We start from the raw sequence: 16,482 nt of genomic DNA, 5'->3' as shown, positions 1-16,482 counted from the left end.
CCGGGCACGGCTGGCGCAGGAGGAGGACATCTAGCTCACGTTCTATGGATTTTCTCTTAGTTTTATTTCCATGCTTGCGACCACCGAGCACAAGTTAGGGTAAGGGCTGCACAGGGCAAGGACTCCCGCGCGGCTCCCTTGAACACAAGAGTAAAAGCATCTTTCGGTATGGAAATGACTCACTTCTGCATTCTACCTCTTGTCTTGCTTCTTCATCTGAAGGAGTTCTGGTCATTATTTTTCCTCCTTCACTTTAGCTCTCAACAAAAATTATTAAGTAAAAGCCAAAATTAAAATCAGTGCTGATGCTTGTTACCATAAGTGTTTTGACAGAAGAGGTGAAAACTCTTTATTAAAAGTGAGATTGGGTATTACTCAAGATTTCCCCTTTTTACATCTCCCGCTGCAGAGAAGCCACCCATTTTCATGTCTTCAGTGATCACCTCTCACTCCCCGACCTATCCTTCAATGGTCAGAGAGCCAGGGCGGGTGGCAACCGTCCCTCCCTCCTAACGCTGGCTTTGTGTCCGGAGAGCCTGGTGACTCTGGGACCCAGCTCTCTGCTTTGTACAGCAAATCCAGCCAATTCTCAAGAATGCCGATTTTTCCTTCGAAGGGGATCTGCCACTTTTTAAACTCTTGTTGTTCCGCTCTGAGATTAAGCCAACAGTCTCTTGGATGACATCACTGCCACCAACTTTGGCCCCGTCCAATACACACAGCCCTGCAGGTGAGTGACATCACAACCACCAACTTCGACCCCATCCAATACACACAACCCTGCAGGTGAGTGACATCACGGTTGCTAACTTCGACCCCGTCCAATACACACAGCCCTGCAGGTGAGTGACATCACGGTCGCTAACTTCGACCCCATCCCATACACACAGCCCTGCAGGTGAGTGACATCACGGTCACTAACTTTGCCCTGTCTAATATGCAGAGCCGGGCAGGTGTTTGCCACATCTAATATGCACAGCCGGGCAGGTGAGGGACATCACTGTTATCAACGCTGCCCTCCTCCGACTGGTACACCAGGTGACACTTCCTTACTTCACAATGCCACCGCCTCAACTCAACATCTTATTGCATCATGTCTAAACTATCCTGTTTGAAGGTCCTCCCAAACCAGACCCATCTTAAATTATTTCCTACTCTCCCCTGCACATTCCTTCCATTCAGTGCTCCTTGTGACAATGTCTGCTCAAAGTGTGCCTGTCCCTAAAACGCCCTCCCTGGTCCCTCTATCTCCCAGCAATCTGTACGGGGCCTAGCCCTTGTTTTGAATCTGTAGTTGGCTTCTTTCTTGACAATCCAAATTCTTACTGTTCTCTCCCTCTGCTCAACTTCCAGAGAACTTAGTCAAATTGCCAATTTTAGAGAATATAACAGAACCTAATCTGTAAAATGGGAAGCTGGACTAGATGATCCTTAAACTAATTATGAGTTGCCTCTTCCTAATCAATCTCTTAAAGAGTATCTTGAAGCCAAGCAGTTCTCACTCAAAGTGAGCCCAGCGGCCACCTGCCCAAGCTGCTGCAGGGGCATCACTTCATGCTCTCCTGTGCTACTCTCCAATGTTACCGCACTGATGAAGGACCTGGAACAAACCATGAGCTCCTCGAGCAATCACACCTACCAGAACTGCAGTGTGGATGGTCTCCGAGAGAGGAAGGCACATGAAGAGATGCCGAGAACGGAAGTGCTGTGGGGTGGTCGCTCTCAGCCCAGAGCCCGTGCTCTGAGCCATCAACTAAGCCTGCTCCCCACCGTCCGTCCACGCCGGGAATCCGGCCTCCATATATGCGTGCATAAATCTCTATCATTTTAAAAAATATGATTTAAAAAAATCTTGGTATTGCTAATCTATGTTCTGGTCTCAGACGAGAGACGTTACTCACCACTCTGGAAATTCCTGGGCTCCTGCTGCTTTATTCACAAAACCACATCTACACCCACAGAATCAGGCTACAGGGTCTGAGCCCGGCCGGGGTGGGTTCCATGAAATTCAAGCCTTTTCAAGATGATCAGAAGGATTTTTCCTGAGAAACTTCTGGGTACTCCAAGGATCTTTCCAGCACTAGAATCATTTTCTGGTTTCAAAAACCCAAAGGGATGGCTTTCTCGGGGGAGGAAAAACTTGTCAAATGATTATGAGGATGACTTTTCTAATATGCCCCTGCTTGACATTATGTCATCTCTAAATTCATTTGTGGTCTTAAAAAGTGATTGATAAGAGATAAAAGAAAAAGGATTGCTTATACCTTCTCTTTCTCCAAAATACCAAGCATGTCATCATGAGACTGTACCACACCCCTCTTTCTCACGAAGACACAAGGCAGAATGGAGAATAGAAATGATTTTCTCGAGGTCACTTAATGAGTCAGTCTTGGAAAGGGATTAGAATTTAGCTTGATCCTATCTTTCTCTTCTGAATTTTGTCAAAAAGGTCAGTGTGATCAACCCGAAGAGCACCAAAACCGTGATAGCAGTTTCTGCAAGGAGGTACAGATTTCGATCAACAGCTTAGCTTTAATTTCACTTGAAAACAGAGTTCTTGCACCTAATTTTCATTTAATTTGCAGATTTTTATCAACTAAGCCCGAGTAACTTATCCCACACCTGATGCTGTACAGTTCATACTCATAAAAGAAAAAAGTCATAAAAGAACTAGCTCTAACTGATTAGATTGCTTGGTTGACAAGGCAGCACAGCACCAGACAAGAATGGTTTTTAAATCAAAATGCGCCAAAAAGTGAAAGAGCAAAGTTAAAAAGGAAAAGTGCTGAGAAGTATGCCCCATGCTGTCTTTAAAGTGGCCTGGGTTCATGCAGGCTGAGAACTTGCTCCCCCTGGATTCAAAGTGGACCCCTCTGCTGTGTGCATGCACACACACATGCACACACACTCACACACGCTGTCACACACATGAAGGTACAGGTATACAGTTTTCAGGGCTCCACACAGAATGTACCTCCTCCAGACACTATTTAACCCCCACAGGCAAGGCTAGGTGCTTCTCCTACAAGAGTGCTCATGACGTTTTATTATAACCATCTTGGTCTACTCTCAGCTCAGGGAGAGGAAGGATCACGCTCTCTGGGTCACTGTGACACTCCTCGGAGCCTGGCTGGACTACTAAATATATTTTGTGGAAAGTAAGTGTTAATGGAAACTGTGGTGCCGGTGGGGACAAGAGATGAGTAAGAAGCTTACTCAGAGGCCTGGCCAGATGAAGGGGAACTGACAGAAGCTCATTCGATGGGAGAGCACCTGCAGCACAAAGGTCTACTAGGTGGGTCTTGCTATTTAAGCACATGGAGGATCGTGCACACTGTAAATGGATGAGCTGGTCACAAAGGACCAGACAGAAGAAGTGTATATGAACTGTCCAGAAGAGGCCTTTTTTTTTTTTTTTTTTTAATTAAGTAAACTCTACCTCTAACATGGGGCTTGAATTCATGACCCTGAGACCAAGAGTCTCATGCTGTATTGACTGAGCGAGTTAGGCACCCCCAGAATAAGCAAATCTATAGAAAACAGATTGGCATTTGCTAATTTGCCTAGGGCTAGGGGTATGGGAAGGTTGGGAAGTGATTGCTACTGGGCACAGTTTCTTTTTGGGGTAATAGAAGTGGTCTAAACTTGAATGTGCTGATGGTTGTACAGCTCTGCATATACTAAAAAAATCACTGAATTGTGTACTTTAAGTAGATGAATCATAAGGTATGTGAAGTCTACCTCTAAAGCTATTAGAAAACTTAAAATCACACTGGGAACTTGAGAGCACTTTTAATACACTAAATATATTTTACTAAATTAAAAAAATACTTGATTAATGATAGGAACTCCCATGATTTACAAAGCAGATATGACTCATAATAATGTATATGTTAGATGTTACCTAACAACTGTTGCTGGGGTGGATAGCGAGAGAAGCAATTTTCACAGCCACAAAAGGTAACGAAGCGCGGGTGAGAGAATATATCTAGTTCAGTTTAACCGAACACCACAAAAATAACTGAAACACATGCATGAGTAATGGTGAGCTGCTGTAGGCACCAACATCTCTCCTTACAGGCCAAACAGACTGCTTGTTACTGAAAACAGAGGTGCTAATCATCCAGGAAACACTGGAAGCGAAGAGGTTATGAAGAAATTAGTACCAACTGACTGAGTCCATTGCTTTGCTAACAAAACTCCCACTTGGCATGATGCATTCACAGTGGGCCTCACCTTAACTCTGCTTCTAAGGGAAATGGAGATTTTATGGAGGTACCTTCTGGAAGTTCAATCACCAAGTTTACATTGTGGCATATAATGGCATTATCATCATCACCCAACAGAGAAAATTTGTGTAGTCACACAAATAACAGACGATCAAGACCCAGAGAGAATGAAGACTTGGTACAACTTTGCTTTGAAAGCTGCTGGCTACATAATCTTCTAGAGCAGTGGGTTGGCAAAGTTTGTTTAGTTTTTTTGCTTTCTTTTTTAATTAAAAAATTTTTTTAAATTATTTTTGAGACAGAGAAAGACAGAGCACAAGCACGGGAGGGGCAGAGAGAGAGGGAGACAGAATCTGAAGCAGGCTCCAAGCTACGAGCTGTCAGCACACAGCCTGATGTGGGGCTCCAACCCATGAACTGTGAGATCATGACCTGAGCCGAAGTTGGACGCTTAATTGACTGAGCCGCCCAGGCACCCCTGTTTGCTTTTAATGACAGGTCAGACAGTAAATGTTTTGGGCTTCAAAGACCAAGAGGCAAAACTGAAGACACTATGCAGGTATTTACAGAACCAGTGAAAATGTAAAAACCATTCTTAGCTTTGGGTTTGGCCCAGGTGCCATAGCCTACTGCCTCATGTTCTAAAGGTTACAAAGTTTTAAGAACTGTAACTATCAGGTTAGCTCTTAAATCAGAACTCTCTCTCTCTCTCTCTTCTCTCTCTCTCTCTCTCTCTCTCAAATTTCCTGAGAGCCAGAAAGCAGAGGTCCAATGAATAAGATCATAACAACTAATATCTGATACATCTTTCTGGTATGTAAAGTAATTTTGTATAAGTTACTTTATTCTCATGACAAGGCTATTAGGTAGATGGAGTACAGAGCTCCCTGTCGCCCAGGGCTGATCCCTTAACTGTAGATTCCTTGCTCTTTCATTTACAGTCCACGGCTTTTCTATTGTGAGCATGTGGGTTTGTTCCCTCAGGACTGCAGAGAGGGAATGATGTGCTCAGAAGCCACGGGGACATGTTCAGATGCTCACAACTGTAGGGAATTTCAAGGACTGCCCTGGAGGTGTGAGCGCAGAGGCTCTGCAAAGCCTGACTGAGGCCCTTCACTACCACTCATTGAGGCCGCTCTGCCTCGCTACCATGAACACCCTGAAAACACGGAGACCTCGTCACCTCCCCGCTGGTCTTCCCCCAGCATCACCTTTTCCACTGATCACTCAGATTGTGGCCCGAATACTCCATCTTAAAAACAAACCGAACCTGCTCTCTCACTTAAAAGGCTTCACTGACTCATTACTTCTAGAACAAAAGGAAAAATAACTCTTCGTGTGGCCCAAGAGCCCCTCTGCCCTGGCCTTCGTGTTCTCTCCAGCCTCCTCTCTCACCACCTCTTAGGGAAACCTGTGATCAGGCAAATGCAACTGCCCTCTGCTCCCCCAGCTGTTTTGAGCCCCTCTGCTCTCTCACAAGGCTTCCTGGGCCTGAAACGCCTCCCTGAAAGTTTGCATATTCAAGATTCCCTCAGCCACACAGGGAGGTCGGGACTCTCGCTTTGCTGCTTACAAACTCCAGCAGGAGCCCAGCCCCCGGGACTGAGTCACCACCCTCCCCTGGTGGGCGCAGACCTCTGGAGGGTCAGAGCAGTGTCCTTCAGTCCCTCAGGCCTACACATGCCAGTAGGACTAAGAGAGACAAAAATACAAAAAATACACAGGTGCTGGCGTTCAAGGGTTCACCTACTACTAGATGAACGAATGAAAGATAAACTTATGAAAAGTATGTGATGGCCCCAAATGGAAAAATGATCTGCAGCTGCAGGTACCAAAATGAGTTGGAGCTGTCACCAGCCATGCGGCCAGCGCCTCTGAGCTGGAGAGGAGAGAATCTGAGAGTGGAGTCACGGCGGACCTAACATGCTGGCCCACACGAACGCACGCTGGAGTGGGAAGGCCACGGGCGCAGAGGGCCGGGAGAACCACAGGGAAGGACTGGGGCCTTCCCAGGGGGTGAACTCAGCAATCGTCACTACAAGTCCTCGAGAGCACGGTCCAGGGCCTTCTGGCAGTTACCTACCAGGGCGGGGTCCAGAAGGATCACATCGCTGTGCCTGATGCACATAAGGACACTACCCACTGACCCCTCAGTGCTTGGGTCTCAAGCTCTAGATGAAGCAAGGTCGACAGCCTCCCCACCGTTCACTGTCCTTTAGAGCCAAGCAATCTGTAGACGCTACGGAGCATTCTAAAGACGCTTTCAGTGGTGTCACATCACAGTTAACTTGGGCGAACGGAGCTGCGATGACCACAGATGTGTCCCAGAATGAAGCCAGCGGATCAGACGGAAGGGATGCGTGTTCTCCCAGCCCACGGGCGGCTGCTCGGGGCTGCATTCCCCAGGACACTCCTTTCAAAAGTGAACCAATTCTTCCTGAGTCTCGTGGTCTTTTCCTNAAGCCACCCAGGCGCCCCTTCTTTTAAATTTTTAAAAAATGTTTATTTATTTTCGAGAGAGAGAGAGAGAGAGAGAGACAGAGAGAGAGAGAGACAGAGTGCGAGGGGGGGAGGGGCAGAGAGAGAGAGGGAGACAGAATCTGAAGCCAGCTCCAGGCTCTGGGCTGTCAGCACGGTGCCTGACGCGGAGCCGCAGGGCTCAAACCCACAGACCATGAGATCATGACCACAGCCAAAGTTGGATGCTCAACTGACTGAGCCACCCTGGCGCTCCTCTGCTTGGCTTTTCATTTGTGGGGGTGGCGGTGAGTGGCACCTGAATGTGAACACCTGCTCTCCCACCACCCCTCAGACACTCTCTTCTCGCTGCCTGCCGAACTCTGGTTTTCCTCACCTCTCTGGAAATGCTTTCCTTCTTCCTCTTTGTGCTCTGACATATGGGTCTCAGGGTGTCTTGTTTATTTTATTCATTCATTCATTCATTTAAATAAATGAATCACATTTTTAAAAATTATTTTTTAAAGTTTTTTTTTTTTTTTTTTTTTTAAGAGTGAGAGAGCACACACATGAGCCTGTGAGGGGCAGAGGGACAGGGAGAGAGAATCCCAGAGAGAACCCCATGCAGGGCTCGAACTCATGAAACACGAGACCAGGACCTGAGCTGAAATCAAGAGTGGGACGCTTAACCCACTGAGCCGCCCAGGCGCCCTCTGTCAGGGTGTCTTTAATGGTTTGCTTCACACCTGTCCTCTCAGAGGTTATCTGTATACTTTCCAGCCCTGACTATTCACCTATACTCGGCTGGCCTCAGGACATTAATACTGTAAATACTGATTATCCACATATTGAATCATTAATTCCCTAAATATGTGAGTCCCCACATTGCTCGCATTCTGGAGATACAAAGAAAAAGTCTCCACCCACCCCCAAGACACACTACTGGTGGAGACTGGCAAGTCACCCAGGAGTGAGGGGCTGGACCGGTGAGCGCCGTGTAAGAGACACCCACAGGCTGCAGGAAGAGAGAGAGTGGAGAATCAGAGCCCACCGGGGAGGCTCGACAGGCTTCTCAGGGGAGGGGAGACCTGAAGGGGACATGGGGGTGAAAGGAGTTAGGCAGGCAGCCCTGTGTGTGTGCTGGGGGTGGGGAAGTTGGCACGGGACATCTGCTGGAGGCAGAGCTAGGGACAGGAGTGAAGGCGGCCAGTGACATGCAGCACAAGCAGCTGGGTAAGGTTAGCCTACGGCTGTGCGTTGGGCCAGGGGAGGCCACGTGGCTGAAATGCAGGAAGGGCTCTGGGTAATGAGTGTTAGTGACCTTGAAAGCCACAAAGTGCTTCTGAAGGAGTTGGGTGGAGTGAAATGGTCAGATCTGTGCCATCAAAGACCACTCTGAGGGACGAGTCGGGGGGTCCAGGTGGGGACAGGAGAGTGGTCGTGGCAAGGCTCCAGGTGGGGTGCAGACAGGGAGTGACAGCTTTCCTTCTCTTGGCTGAAGCCAGATGTCCTGGCTCGGGTCTTTGGGCAGGTGGTGGTGCTCTCCATGAGGGGAGCGAGTGAGGAGGAGAAGCCAGTTTGGCAAAGAAATGGAAAGCGTCAGGTGCCTGTGGAGCATGCAAGAGGCAGTGCCCAGTAGGCAGTGGGAGGTTTAGGTGTGGAGCCCAGGAGAGAGGAGTCTGGTCCTGATCTAGATCTGGCAGCTGGAGCTTAGTGCGGTGGACAGGAGGGTCCCCTACTGGGATGGCTGAGCCTTGGGCAACAGGAGGGAGCCAGCAGAGCTCAATGAGACTACCCGCATCCTGGCCACGGTGCTCACACAGCTGAGAGCTGGATTTCAAGATGACCTCCTATCTGTCCCTCCTCCCTGCTCTCCTCTTTCTCCCTTCCACTGACACACTGCAATAAGATGGATTTTTCTAGAACATGGTCTACCTTTACTACTGGCTAAACCGCTTTTCACAGCCTCCTATGTCAAAACCCAAATCTGTCGTCAGCTATAAACACCGCTCCCTCCATTACAGGTGCAGTGTGACTTCCCACTTCTCACTCTGTGCCCTCCATGCTCCAGTGAGGGGGCCGCTACCGTGTGCGTGCCTGCACCACTCTCACCGGTCCTCTGCTCAGGGGATAACCTGCCTCACATCAGCCCACCCAACTATGCCGATCCTTCCGGGCCCTGAACCCACGCGGTCTTGGGCTGTGCTGACGGCGCTTCTTCTCAGATAGCTTATCGCTCTGGGCACTCGGGCCAGTGTTCCATTGCTCCTGGGTGTTAGCTCATTCAGTCTGTCTGCCCGAGCCCCTTCAAGTTGATCACAAATTCATGAAGGCAAAGGACATGTTTTTCAATTCTCTTGTGCCCACCGAGTACCCACCAGTCTTGCTCAGTTTCCAGTAATGACTGACTGTGACCCTAGAGCCTACGGGGGCCTGCAGGGGGCAGGTGACAGACAGTACGAAGCTGCTGCCAGGCCGTGAGAGGAAATATGACAGAACATGGCAAAAGAAATAGAAAGGAGTCCACTGAGACAAGCAGTCCATACAATGCTGGGGTCTTACCTGTCAGAACCCTCTACCCGAAGAGAGGGGGCAGAGTGGCTCAGACAACAGACACGAGTCAGCCTCTATCATTGGCCATCCAATGCTGGTACCATGAGGGCAGAGACAGGGGTCCTGCCCTGCTTCAAGGGAGAATCAGCTACCGACGGCAACAGAGGCCCACATTGAGCCCTCGTACACCCCCTTCCCTCGAGGAGAAGCAATAGTCAGGGTGATACTGACCGCATCAGGCCCTTCACTCTGGAATGTGCCCACCCCCAAATTCACAGTTGAAGTTCCTAACCCCCAATGTGACTGTATTTGGAGATAGGGCTTTCACAGAGGTAATTAAGGTTAAATGAGGTCCTAAGGATGGACCTTGATGCAACAGGACTCACATCCTCATAAGAAGAGACGCCAGGAGCATGCACACTCTGGGGAAAGGTCACATGATGACGGAATGGGAAGGTTGTCATCTGCAAGCCAGAGAGAGTCCTCTCCAAATACCAACCTTGACAGCACCTTGTCCTTGGACTTCTACCTCCAGAACAATAAGAAAAAAATGTCTGTTGTTTCAACCACTCAGTCGGTGGTACTCGGCTATGGCAGCCTGAGCAACCACAATGAAGGCAGCAAATCTTGACTGAAATTGACACATATTCTGCTTATGGGTCTGTCTCCCTTTTCTGTCAACCAGCATCACTATCTGTGGGTTTACAGAAGTTTCATCTACTGACCGGGGTTCCAACAAACATCGCATCAGACCACAAGGCCTCTTACTACAACATATGCACAGCAGCAAAAAGAACACAGGATGCAGGGACCCTCTCATGTATCATACGACCTGGGAGCTGCCAGCTGGCCAGGCCAATGAGACAGCCAGTGGACGGTGCAAGTGAAATGCCAGTTTGGAGAGGATGCCCGTGAGGACGGCACCCTCGGCCCGAGCATCCAGTGCAGACCTTAAATCAACAACTGTTATCTGGGAGCTGCACCCCCAACAGGTAGATCTTGGAAGTAAGAGGCAGGAGGGGACTGGACCGTGAATACCCTCTTAACCAGTGACCCGGCTTCCTGCCCCGGAAACTCTAGACTCCGTGGGTTTAGAGAGTGCACCACAATATGCCAAAAGACCAGCAGGCGAGGAAAGAGATCATCACCATGGCAGGATTAATTAGCTCTAATCCTCAGGAAAAGGTACAGGCAGGGGGACAAAAAGTAGGAGGGAAAAATATGTGCAGCACCAGAACATCACTTGGAATTCCCAGGTGCTGCACCAAGATGTCACTTGGTACTCCTTGGTGCTGCACTAGGCCATCGCTTGGTACTCCCTTGCCCCAGGTTTTACTGCAAATAGATGGACAAGGGCTGCAGACACAGCCTGAGAAAGGCATGCTGACGGAGACTCACACCCCACAAGGACGAGGCTCTGTGTCACTTCACCAAGTGCGCCTTCCGGCTGAGAGTGGACTGGCAAGTAGTGGGGAGAGATGATGGCCAGTGTGGCCTGGGACCAGCTCCAGCAGAAGTGGTGAAGTGGGTCCTGTTAACCTTCCTCTTGAAGGTTTCTCCTGGGAGAAGAGCGCCACAGGAATCAGGGAGGAGCTGCTCCCAGAACTTACATCAACCAGGACGATGCAAGCAGCACTGGGGGTGGATATTCTGCCCCAGCCCTACGCCTCCCCCAGGACTGAAGCGCCCCACCTTCCTGCTGTGGGGGTGCCGGCAGCTGATACCTCTCCGGGGCTGCCCCCTCTGTGGATGGAGTGCATCTGAGAGCAGCTGGCCCGAGACCTGCAATCTGCACCCAGTGACTGACCGGGGGAGGTCTCCCATGTCAGCTCCCTGGATGAATCCAGGGCTCCTCCTTTCCACAGCTCCCCATGAGGCGGGCTCAGACCTTCTTTGTAACTGCTGTTCAGCCGCCCTGTGTTCTTCACCACCTCTCCCCCAAAAGATGCTGATCCGGACACTGTTGTTTGGGATACTTCACGCACAAAAATGTGCCTGGGGGCACCTGGCGGAGTGACCCAACTTGCCCAACTTGCTCGTGAGCACAGGGCCCACAGCGACCTAATGGGGTGTCCAGGCATTCTGAAGGCACCTCGGTCAGTCTATTTGCCCCAAATCTGCTCTTCAGACATTGGTGACATAGGGCTGTCATTGATCTATTACACCCCATTACCGAGGCCAAAAACCGTAGAATTGTACCCTCAAAATCGTACCCTATCTCTTTCCCTCCCTCACAGCTCTGTCCATTCTGCCTGGAAAATATTTATATTCAGTGACCTCATTTTTGGGACCCTGATTATTCTCAGTTTTCCTACATTTCATTCTTCCTTCTGTTTCCTGGAAGGATCCAGCTCCTCCCCTTGTTGGTTACAAAGCTGAGCCTGTGTTCACCGTGGACGTCAGGCTCTCAAAGAACGCATCTAGCTCCTTGCTTTCATCTCCGGACCCTACACAGCTGACCCCAGGGTTTATACCCCCAGCTCTGACCTCTCAAAAGGGAGGTCTGTCCTCCACAGTTAACTACATCACAGGTATCTTCGCTGTATGCTCGAGTCATCTCAAGTTCAAATACATCTCTGGGAAACAACCTGTGCCTCCCTCTTTCACCAGTGGACTCAGCCTGTTAATAAGGGATCCCTTCTTCCACCCCAGAAACAGACTCAGGGACCGACATGTCCAAAGGGACACCGGATGCCCACTTGATCTCACTTCTCCAGACCAGTGAGGCCTGCAGACATAATTCTCGCACCTAGTGAAGGCAGGGGCTGGGAGATGGCAGGAGAGAACAGTATCCTCTCTTATACCCCAGGTGGTAAAGAAGACAGAGGAGACAGGAAATGAAGAGCCCACTCACTGTGCTGGCTCACAGAGGGCCAAAGAAAGATCAGGTAGAAGGTTTTGGCTGATAGACAGCAACCCTTGAAAGACAAGTGTGCTATTAGAGCGTTTGAATACAGCAGTTTTTGTAGATAAATGCTCAATATTTCCTGATGAATGATAACAAGGCTAAGAAAACACAGCATTTATTTGATTCAATGGTTGTTCCCTTGAAGTTTTCTTACCTCCATATTCTCTCCATTTCAATCAAGGAAAGTCAAGAAATTTTACATGTGTTCTTCACTCCAGAGCACACGATAATAAGCACTTTAACAGGAAGACATTGTGGCTTTTATAAGATTAAAAGAACAGATAAATATCACGTCTTGTTAACTAGGTTGGTGTTTCTCTAAGAAATAATGTTTATCTAACAGAAGTAGAATGAGAATGTCCAGTTTGACCGGTCTTTCAGCTACCATTTATTTATTTATTTTTTTACCTTTAAAAAACCCTGAGAACAGCCACTACCAGAGACCTACATCCTACCTGGGAAAACGTCAAAGTATCCACATTGCCAACACGCAGAAGTAAAATATCCTCTCTGCCGCACAGACAGCTGTGGAGGCAAGCGCGCCTTGTCCACTGACTGTTTCTGCATTGTGAATTCCACCCTGCCCCTCACCTGCTGCCTCTGTCTTCTCACTTGGGCAAACTGAGAGAGCATCAGCTGCCGGTCCAGCAGCTCCATCCTCTGCTGTCTCTGGATGTCCACCGTGGCCCCCATCCCGATTCTGGCTTCCGCCGTGGGTTCCGAAGATGAGAAGATGGGCTCAAGCGTCCAAGAAAAAAACTTTGCCATCCAGCTGGGGACGTAGAGAACCTGGTGAACTGGAAACGTTTTGCTGTGGTAGCAGATGCCCGATATCTGAAAGAGGAAAGTCCAGCTGGGTTGCTTCACTGTAACAATTTTAAAGAACATATTTAACACAGAAATCAATAACCACAAGGTATTTCAGATGGTATTCCTCTTCATTTTAGCAGTATTAGGTGATAACCTAAACCCTACCAAGTTGCTGAATAATAAGCAGTACAAACCAACAAAAATTTCATTTACTCAGTAAAGAAATTTGTTATTTTAAAGCTAGAAGAGATAGCAAAATCCTAACCATGTAACACTCAAAGTACTGGTAAAATATTTTTAAAAAACCAATATTTTCTTAAAAAAAAAAAAAAAAAGCTGTATAAGACCTGATTATCAAAACACTTTCACACTATACTAACACTGTGGTTACTTTTATTGGCAGATGGCCATCGAAGAGAGATACTGGCAGAAAACAACTTTACTGGTGTGATCCAGCCACATAATACATTTATCAGAAAACAGGGCGGCTGGGTGGCTCAGTTGGCTGGGTGTTTAACTCTTCATTTTGGCTCAGGTCATGATCGTAGGGTCGTGGGATTGGGCCCCCCCAACAGGCTCACTGCTGAGCGTGGAGCCTGCTTAAGATTCTCTCTGTCTCTGTCTCTCTCTCTCTCTCTGCCTCCCTCTTCCCCTCTCCCCAGCTTCTGCACATGCTCTCTCTCTAAAATAAAATTTAAAAGCATTTATCAGAAAATAAAGATAATCTAAAATTTACATAGTGTTCTAATACATTTTTCAGGTATTGATTTTTCTAGTTTTAAAATCCTTGCCAATAGTTGGTAATTAACAATTCTACTTACAACCAAGCCTACAAAACTCATATCTTTAAGGTAATTTATATGGTAATAGATGTCTAAAGACTCTATGGTTTTCTAGGTTAAAATGAGCATGGCAATTCCTTTGTAAAAAAAAAAAAAAAAAAAAAATCAGGGGTTCCTGGACGGCTCAGTCAGTTAAGTGTCCAACTTCAGCTCAGGTCATGATCTCACAGTTTGTGAGTTCGAGCCCTGCATTGGGCTCTGTACTAACAGCTCAGAGCCTGGAGCCTGCTTTGGATTCTGTCTCCCTCTCTCTCTGCCCCTCCTCTGCTCGTGCTCTGCTTCTCTCTGTCAAAAGTAAACATTAAACATTTTTTTTTAATTAAAAAAAAATGCTTCAATTCTGTGAATTTGATTCTTAGGATAAGAGATTATTCATACCAAATTAGAACATAACTGATAATGTGCTAATAGGAGAAAAATACACTTTAATATTTTCTTAATAAAATTTAAATAAATTAATCAGGCAAGATTTGTTGAGCATCTAGTACCCACCAGGGACTGTTCCAGGCACTCAGAGGACAGCAGAAGACAAGGGAAACAAGACCCTAATCTTATGGAGGTAACAGTGGTCAACACAGAGAATATGCAGTAAATGAGCAAACACAACAATTCCAGATACATTCTGTGAAGGAGACAAAATAAAGTGGCTTGGAGCAGGGACCATCTTTAGGTCAGATGTCAGGGAAGCTTTGGTGGAAGCAACATTTGAGCAAAGGTCTTCGGGATAATGGGATGCCTGTGATTCGAAGGACTGGAGGAAGCACATTTCAGGCAGTGAAAACAGCAAATATGATGCGGGAGTGAGCTTGGGAACGTCTATTAGAAATCTGAGCTGTGATACTGACTGGGCAGTTAGACAAACCTGGAACTTAGGAGAAGACTTAGCAAAGATAAAGATTTAGAGGTTAAAGCAATGGAACTAGATAACAGCAAGGGTGCGGGATGAACAAAAGGGCGAAGAGAACCTAGGATTCATTCTGTGGATGGACCGAGTAGGAGAAGCAAGTGATGTGACTGAGAAGGGCTGCCGGGGCACAGGAGGAAAGCCAGGAGGGCTTGGCGCCACTGAAGCAAAGAGAACAGTGTTTCAAGCTGGGAGCAGCTGGTGAACCACGCAGTCCCTCCACGCTCCAGTAGGACAGGGAAGAAAACGACCCTGGACTTGACAAAATGGGGCCGCTGATGACCTTCCAGGAAGGCTGTGGTGCAGCGGTAGGCGCCGCAGACAGATTGGACCAGAGGGAAGAGTGAAGGTAGAGGAGCTTTGGTTTCAAATAATTTCCATGTCACTTTTCTCAAAAAATGGTACAAAACTCCATGGAAAACGACAACAAATTCCACGTTCAGTGAAACTAGAAAGCATTTGTAACCCTGAACCACACTAAAAAAATGGAAAGCACACTGAGGAACTATGAACTACCTGGGCATATGGGAAGAAAAGGTAAACCCAAATGCCGGCAAGGTGCCCCAGAGCCGAGACGGGCTCAGGGACCAGAGGCAGGCGAGGGTGAAACGGGGCCCTACTTCACTCTGTAGAGGACGCAGCCCCGACTCCTGCTCCCAGCTGGCGCAGTGCGTACCCCCAACCAGCGCAGCGCATGCTCACTCTCCTGCACGGGGAGAAGGTGAGAGCTCTGCGGGGTACAAGGGAAAGGAGTTCTGAAGTGGGCAGAGCCGGTCCAGAGGGGAGGCCTGGGGTTCCACCTACGAGGTTCCACACAGAAGAGACAGGCCCTCACAGAGCGTCCAGAAGAAGACAGCAGAGCGGGTACGGGGACAGGGGGACTCTATTTTAAGAGATAATAGTTAAAAGAGTTTTCCAGAATTAGTAAAGTACAAATGTCAAATTGGAAATGTAGGAGTCGCAAGAAGGATAACAAAAGGAAATTTATATCTAGATTCACTGCAGTGAAACAAAGAAAGAAGTCCTTAAAGGTATCCGGGGATAAATATACACTGCCTACAAAGGAAAAAAACAATTAACTATCTGCAGAACAGCAAACTGCTTTAAAAAAAACTAAAAAACCATGTAAAAAAGCACATTAAAAAAAACCCCTAGTAATAAAGGTATCAATCCATGAATGGGAATTTACACAATTGTTAATATAGTAATTTTTTACCAAATTAAGATATAAATTCAATATAATTTAAAAGAATATCTTTTAAAAAAGTTTATTGATTTATTTTGAGAGACAGAAAAAGCAGCATGGGAGGGAGGGGCAAAGAGAGGGAGAGAGATAATCCCAAGCAGGCTCCTTGCTGTTAGCACATGGTGCCCGACACGGGGCTCGATCACACCAACTGTGAGATCATGACCTCAGCCGAAATCAAGAGTTGAGTCAGACGCTTAACTGATTGAGCCACTCAAATGTCCCCAAAATAAAATCTTATTTGGGTTTTTTGTTGGAACTTAAATGCCAGCTCTAAAATGCATTTGGAATATTTAAGGTTTAAGTGTTAAAAACATAATTTTGGGAGAAAGAACCTCGACAAAAAAATGTATACATTATATGAGTCCACCTTTGTAAAGGGACTGAGCCGAACTATATATAAACAGAGGGGGAGAGCCAGGAAGCGAGCAAGAGGGGACGGCCATACATCCAGGACAACAGTCCTAGGAGTCACAGGAGGGAGGGGTGCCAAGAGGCTTGAGGGGCTGGTGGGACTCTGGTGGGTGTGGGTC

At 47.6% G+C, this 16,482-nt stretch overlaps 1 protein-coding gene across 4 annotated transcripts in view; it reads right to left on the bottom strand.

The window, feature by feature from the left end:
• UBAC2 (UBA domain containing 2) overlaps positions 1-16,482 on the bottom strand; it is a 174,652-nt gene that overhangs the window by 25,721 nt on the left and 132,449 nt on the right. For all 4 annotated transcript variants that reach the window (XR_013332620.1, XR_013332619.1, XM_077753885.1 and 1 more), the window contains exon 7: positions 12,739-12,981. Coding sequence is in view for 2 of the 4 variants with exons in the window: in XM_077753885.1 (XP_077610011.1) it covers positions 12,739-12,981 (243 nt within the window). In the remaining 2 variants the exon portion in view is untranslated. The remainder of the gene's footprint in view (positions 1-12,738; positions 12,982-16,482) is intronic.

This window comes from Crocuta crocuta, unplaced genomic scaffold (assembly GCF_008692635.1).
Source record: "Crocuta crocuta isolate KB4526 unplaced genomic scaffold, BGI_CrCroc_1.0 scaffold31, whole genome shotgun sequence".
Taxonomy (NCBI): Eukaryota; Metazoa; Chordata; class Mammalia; order Carnivora; family Hyaenidae; genus Crocuta; species Crocuta crocuta.
This window is presented reverse-complemented; position numbering and strand designations above follow the sequence as displayed.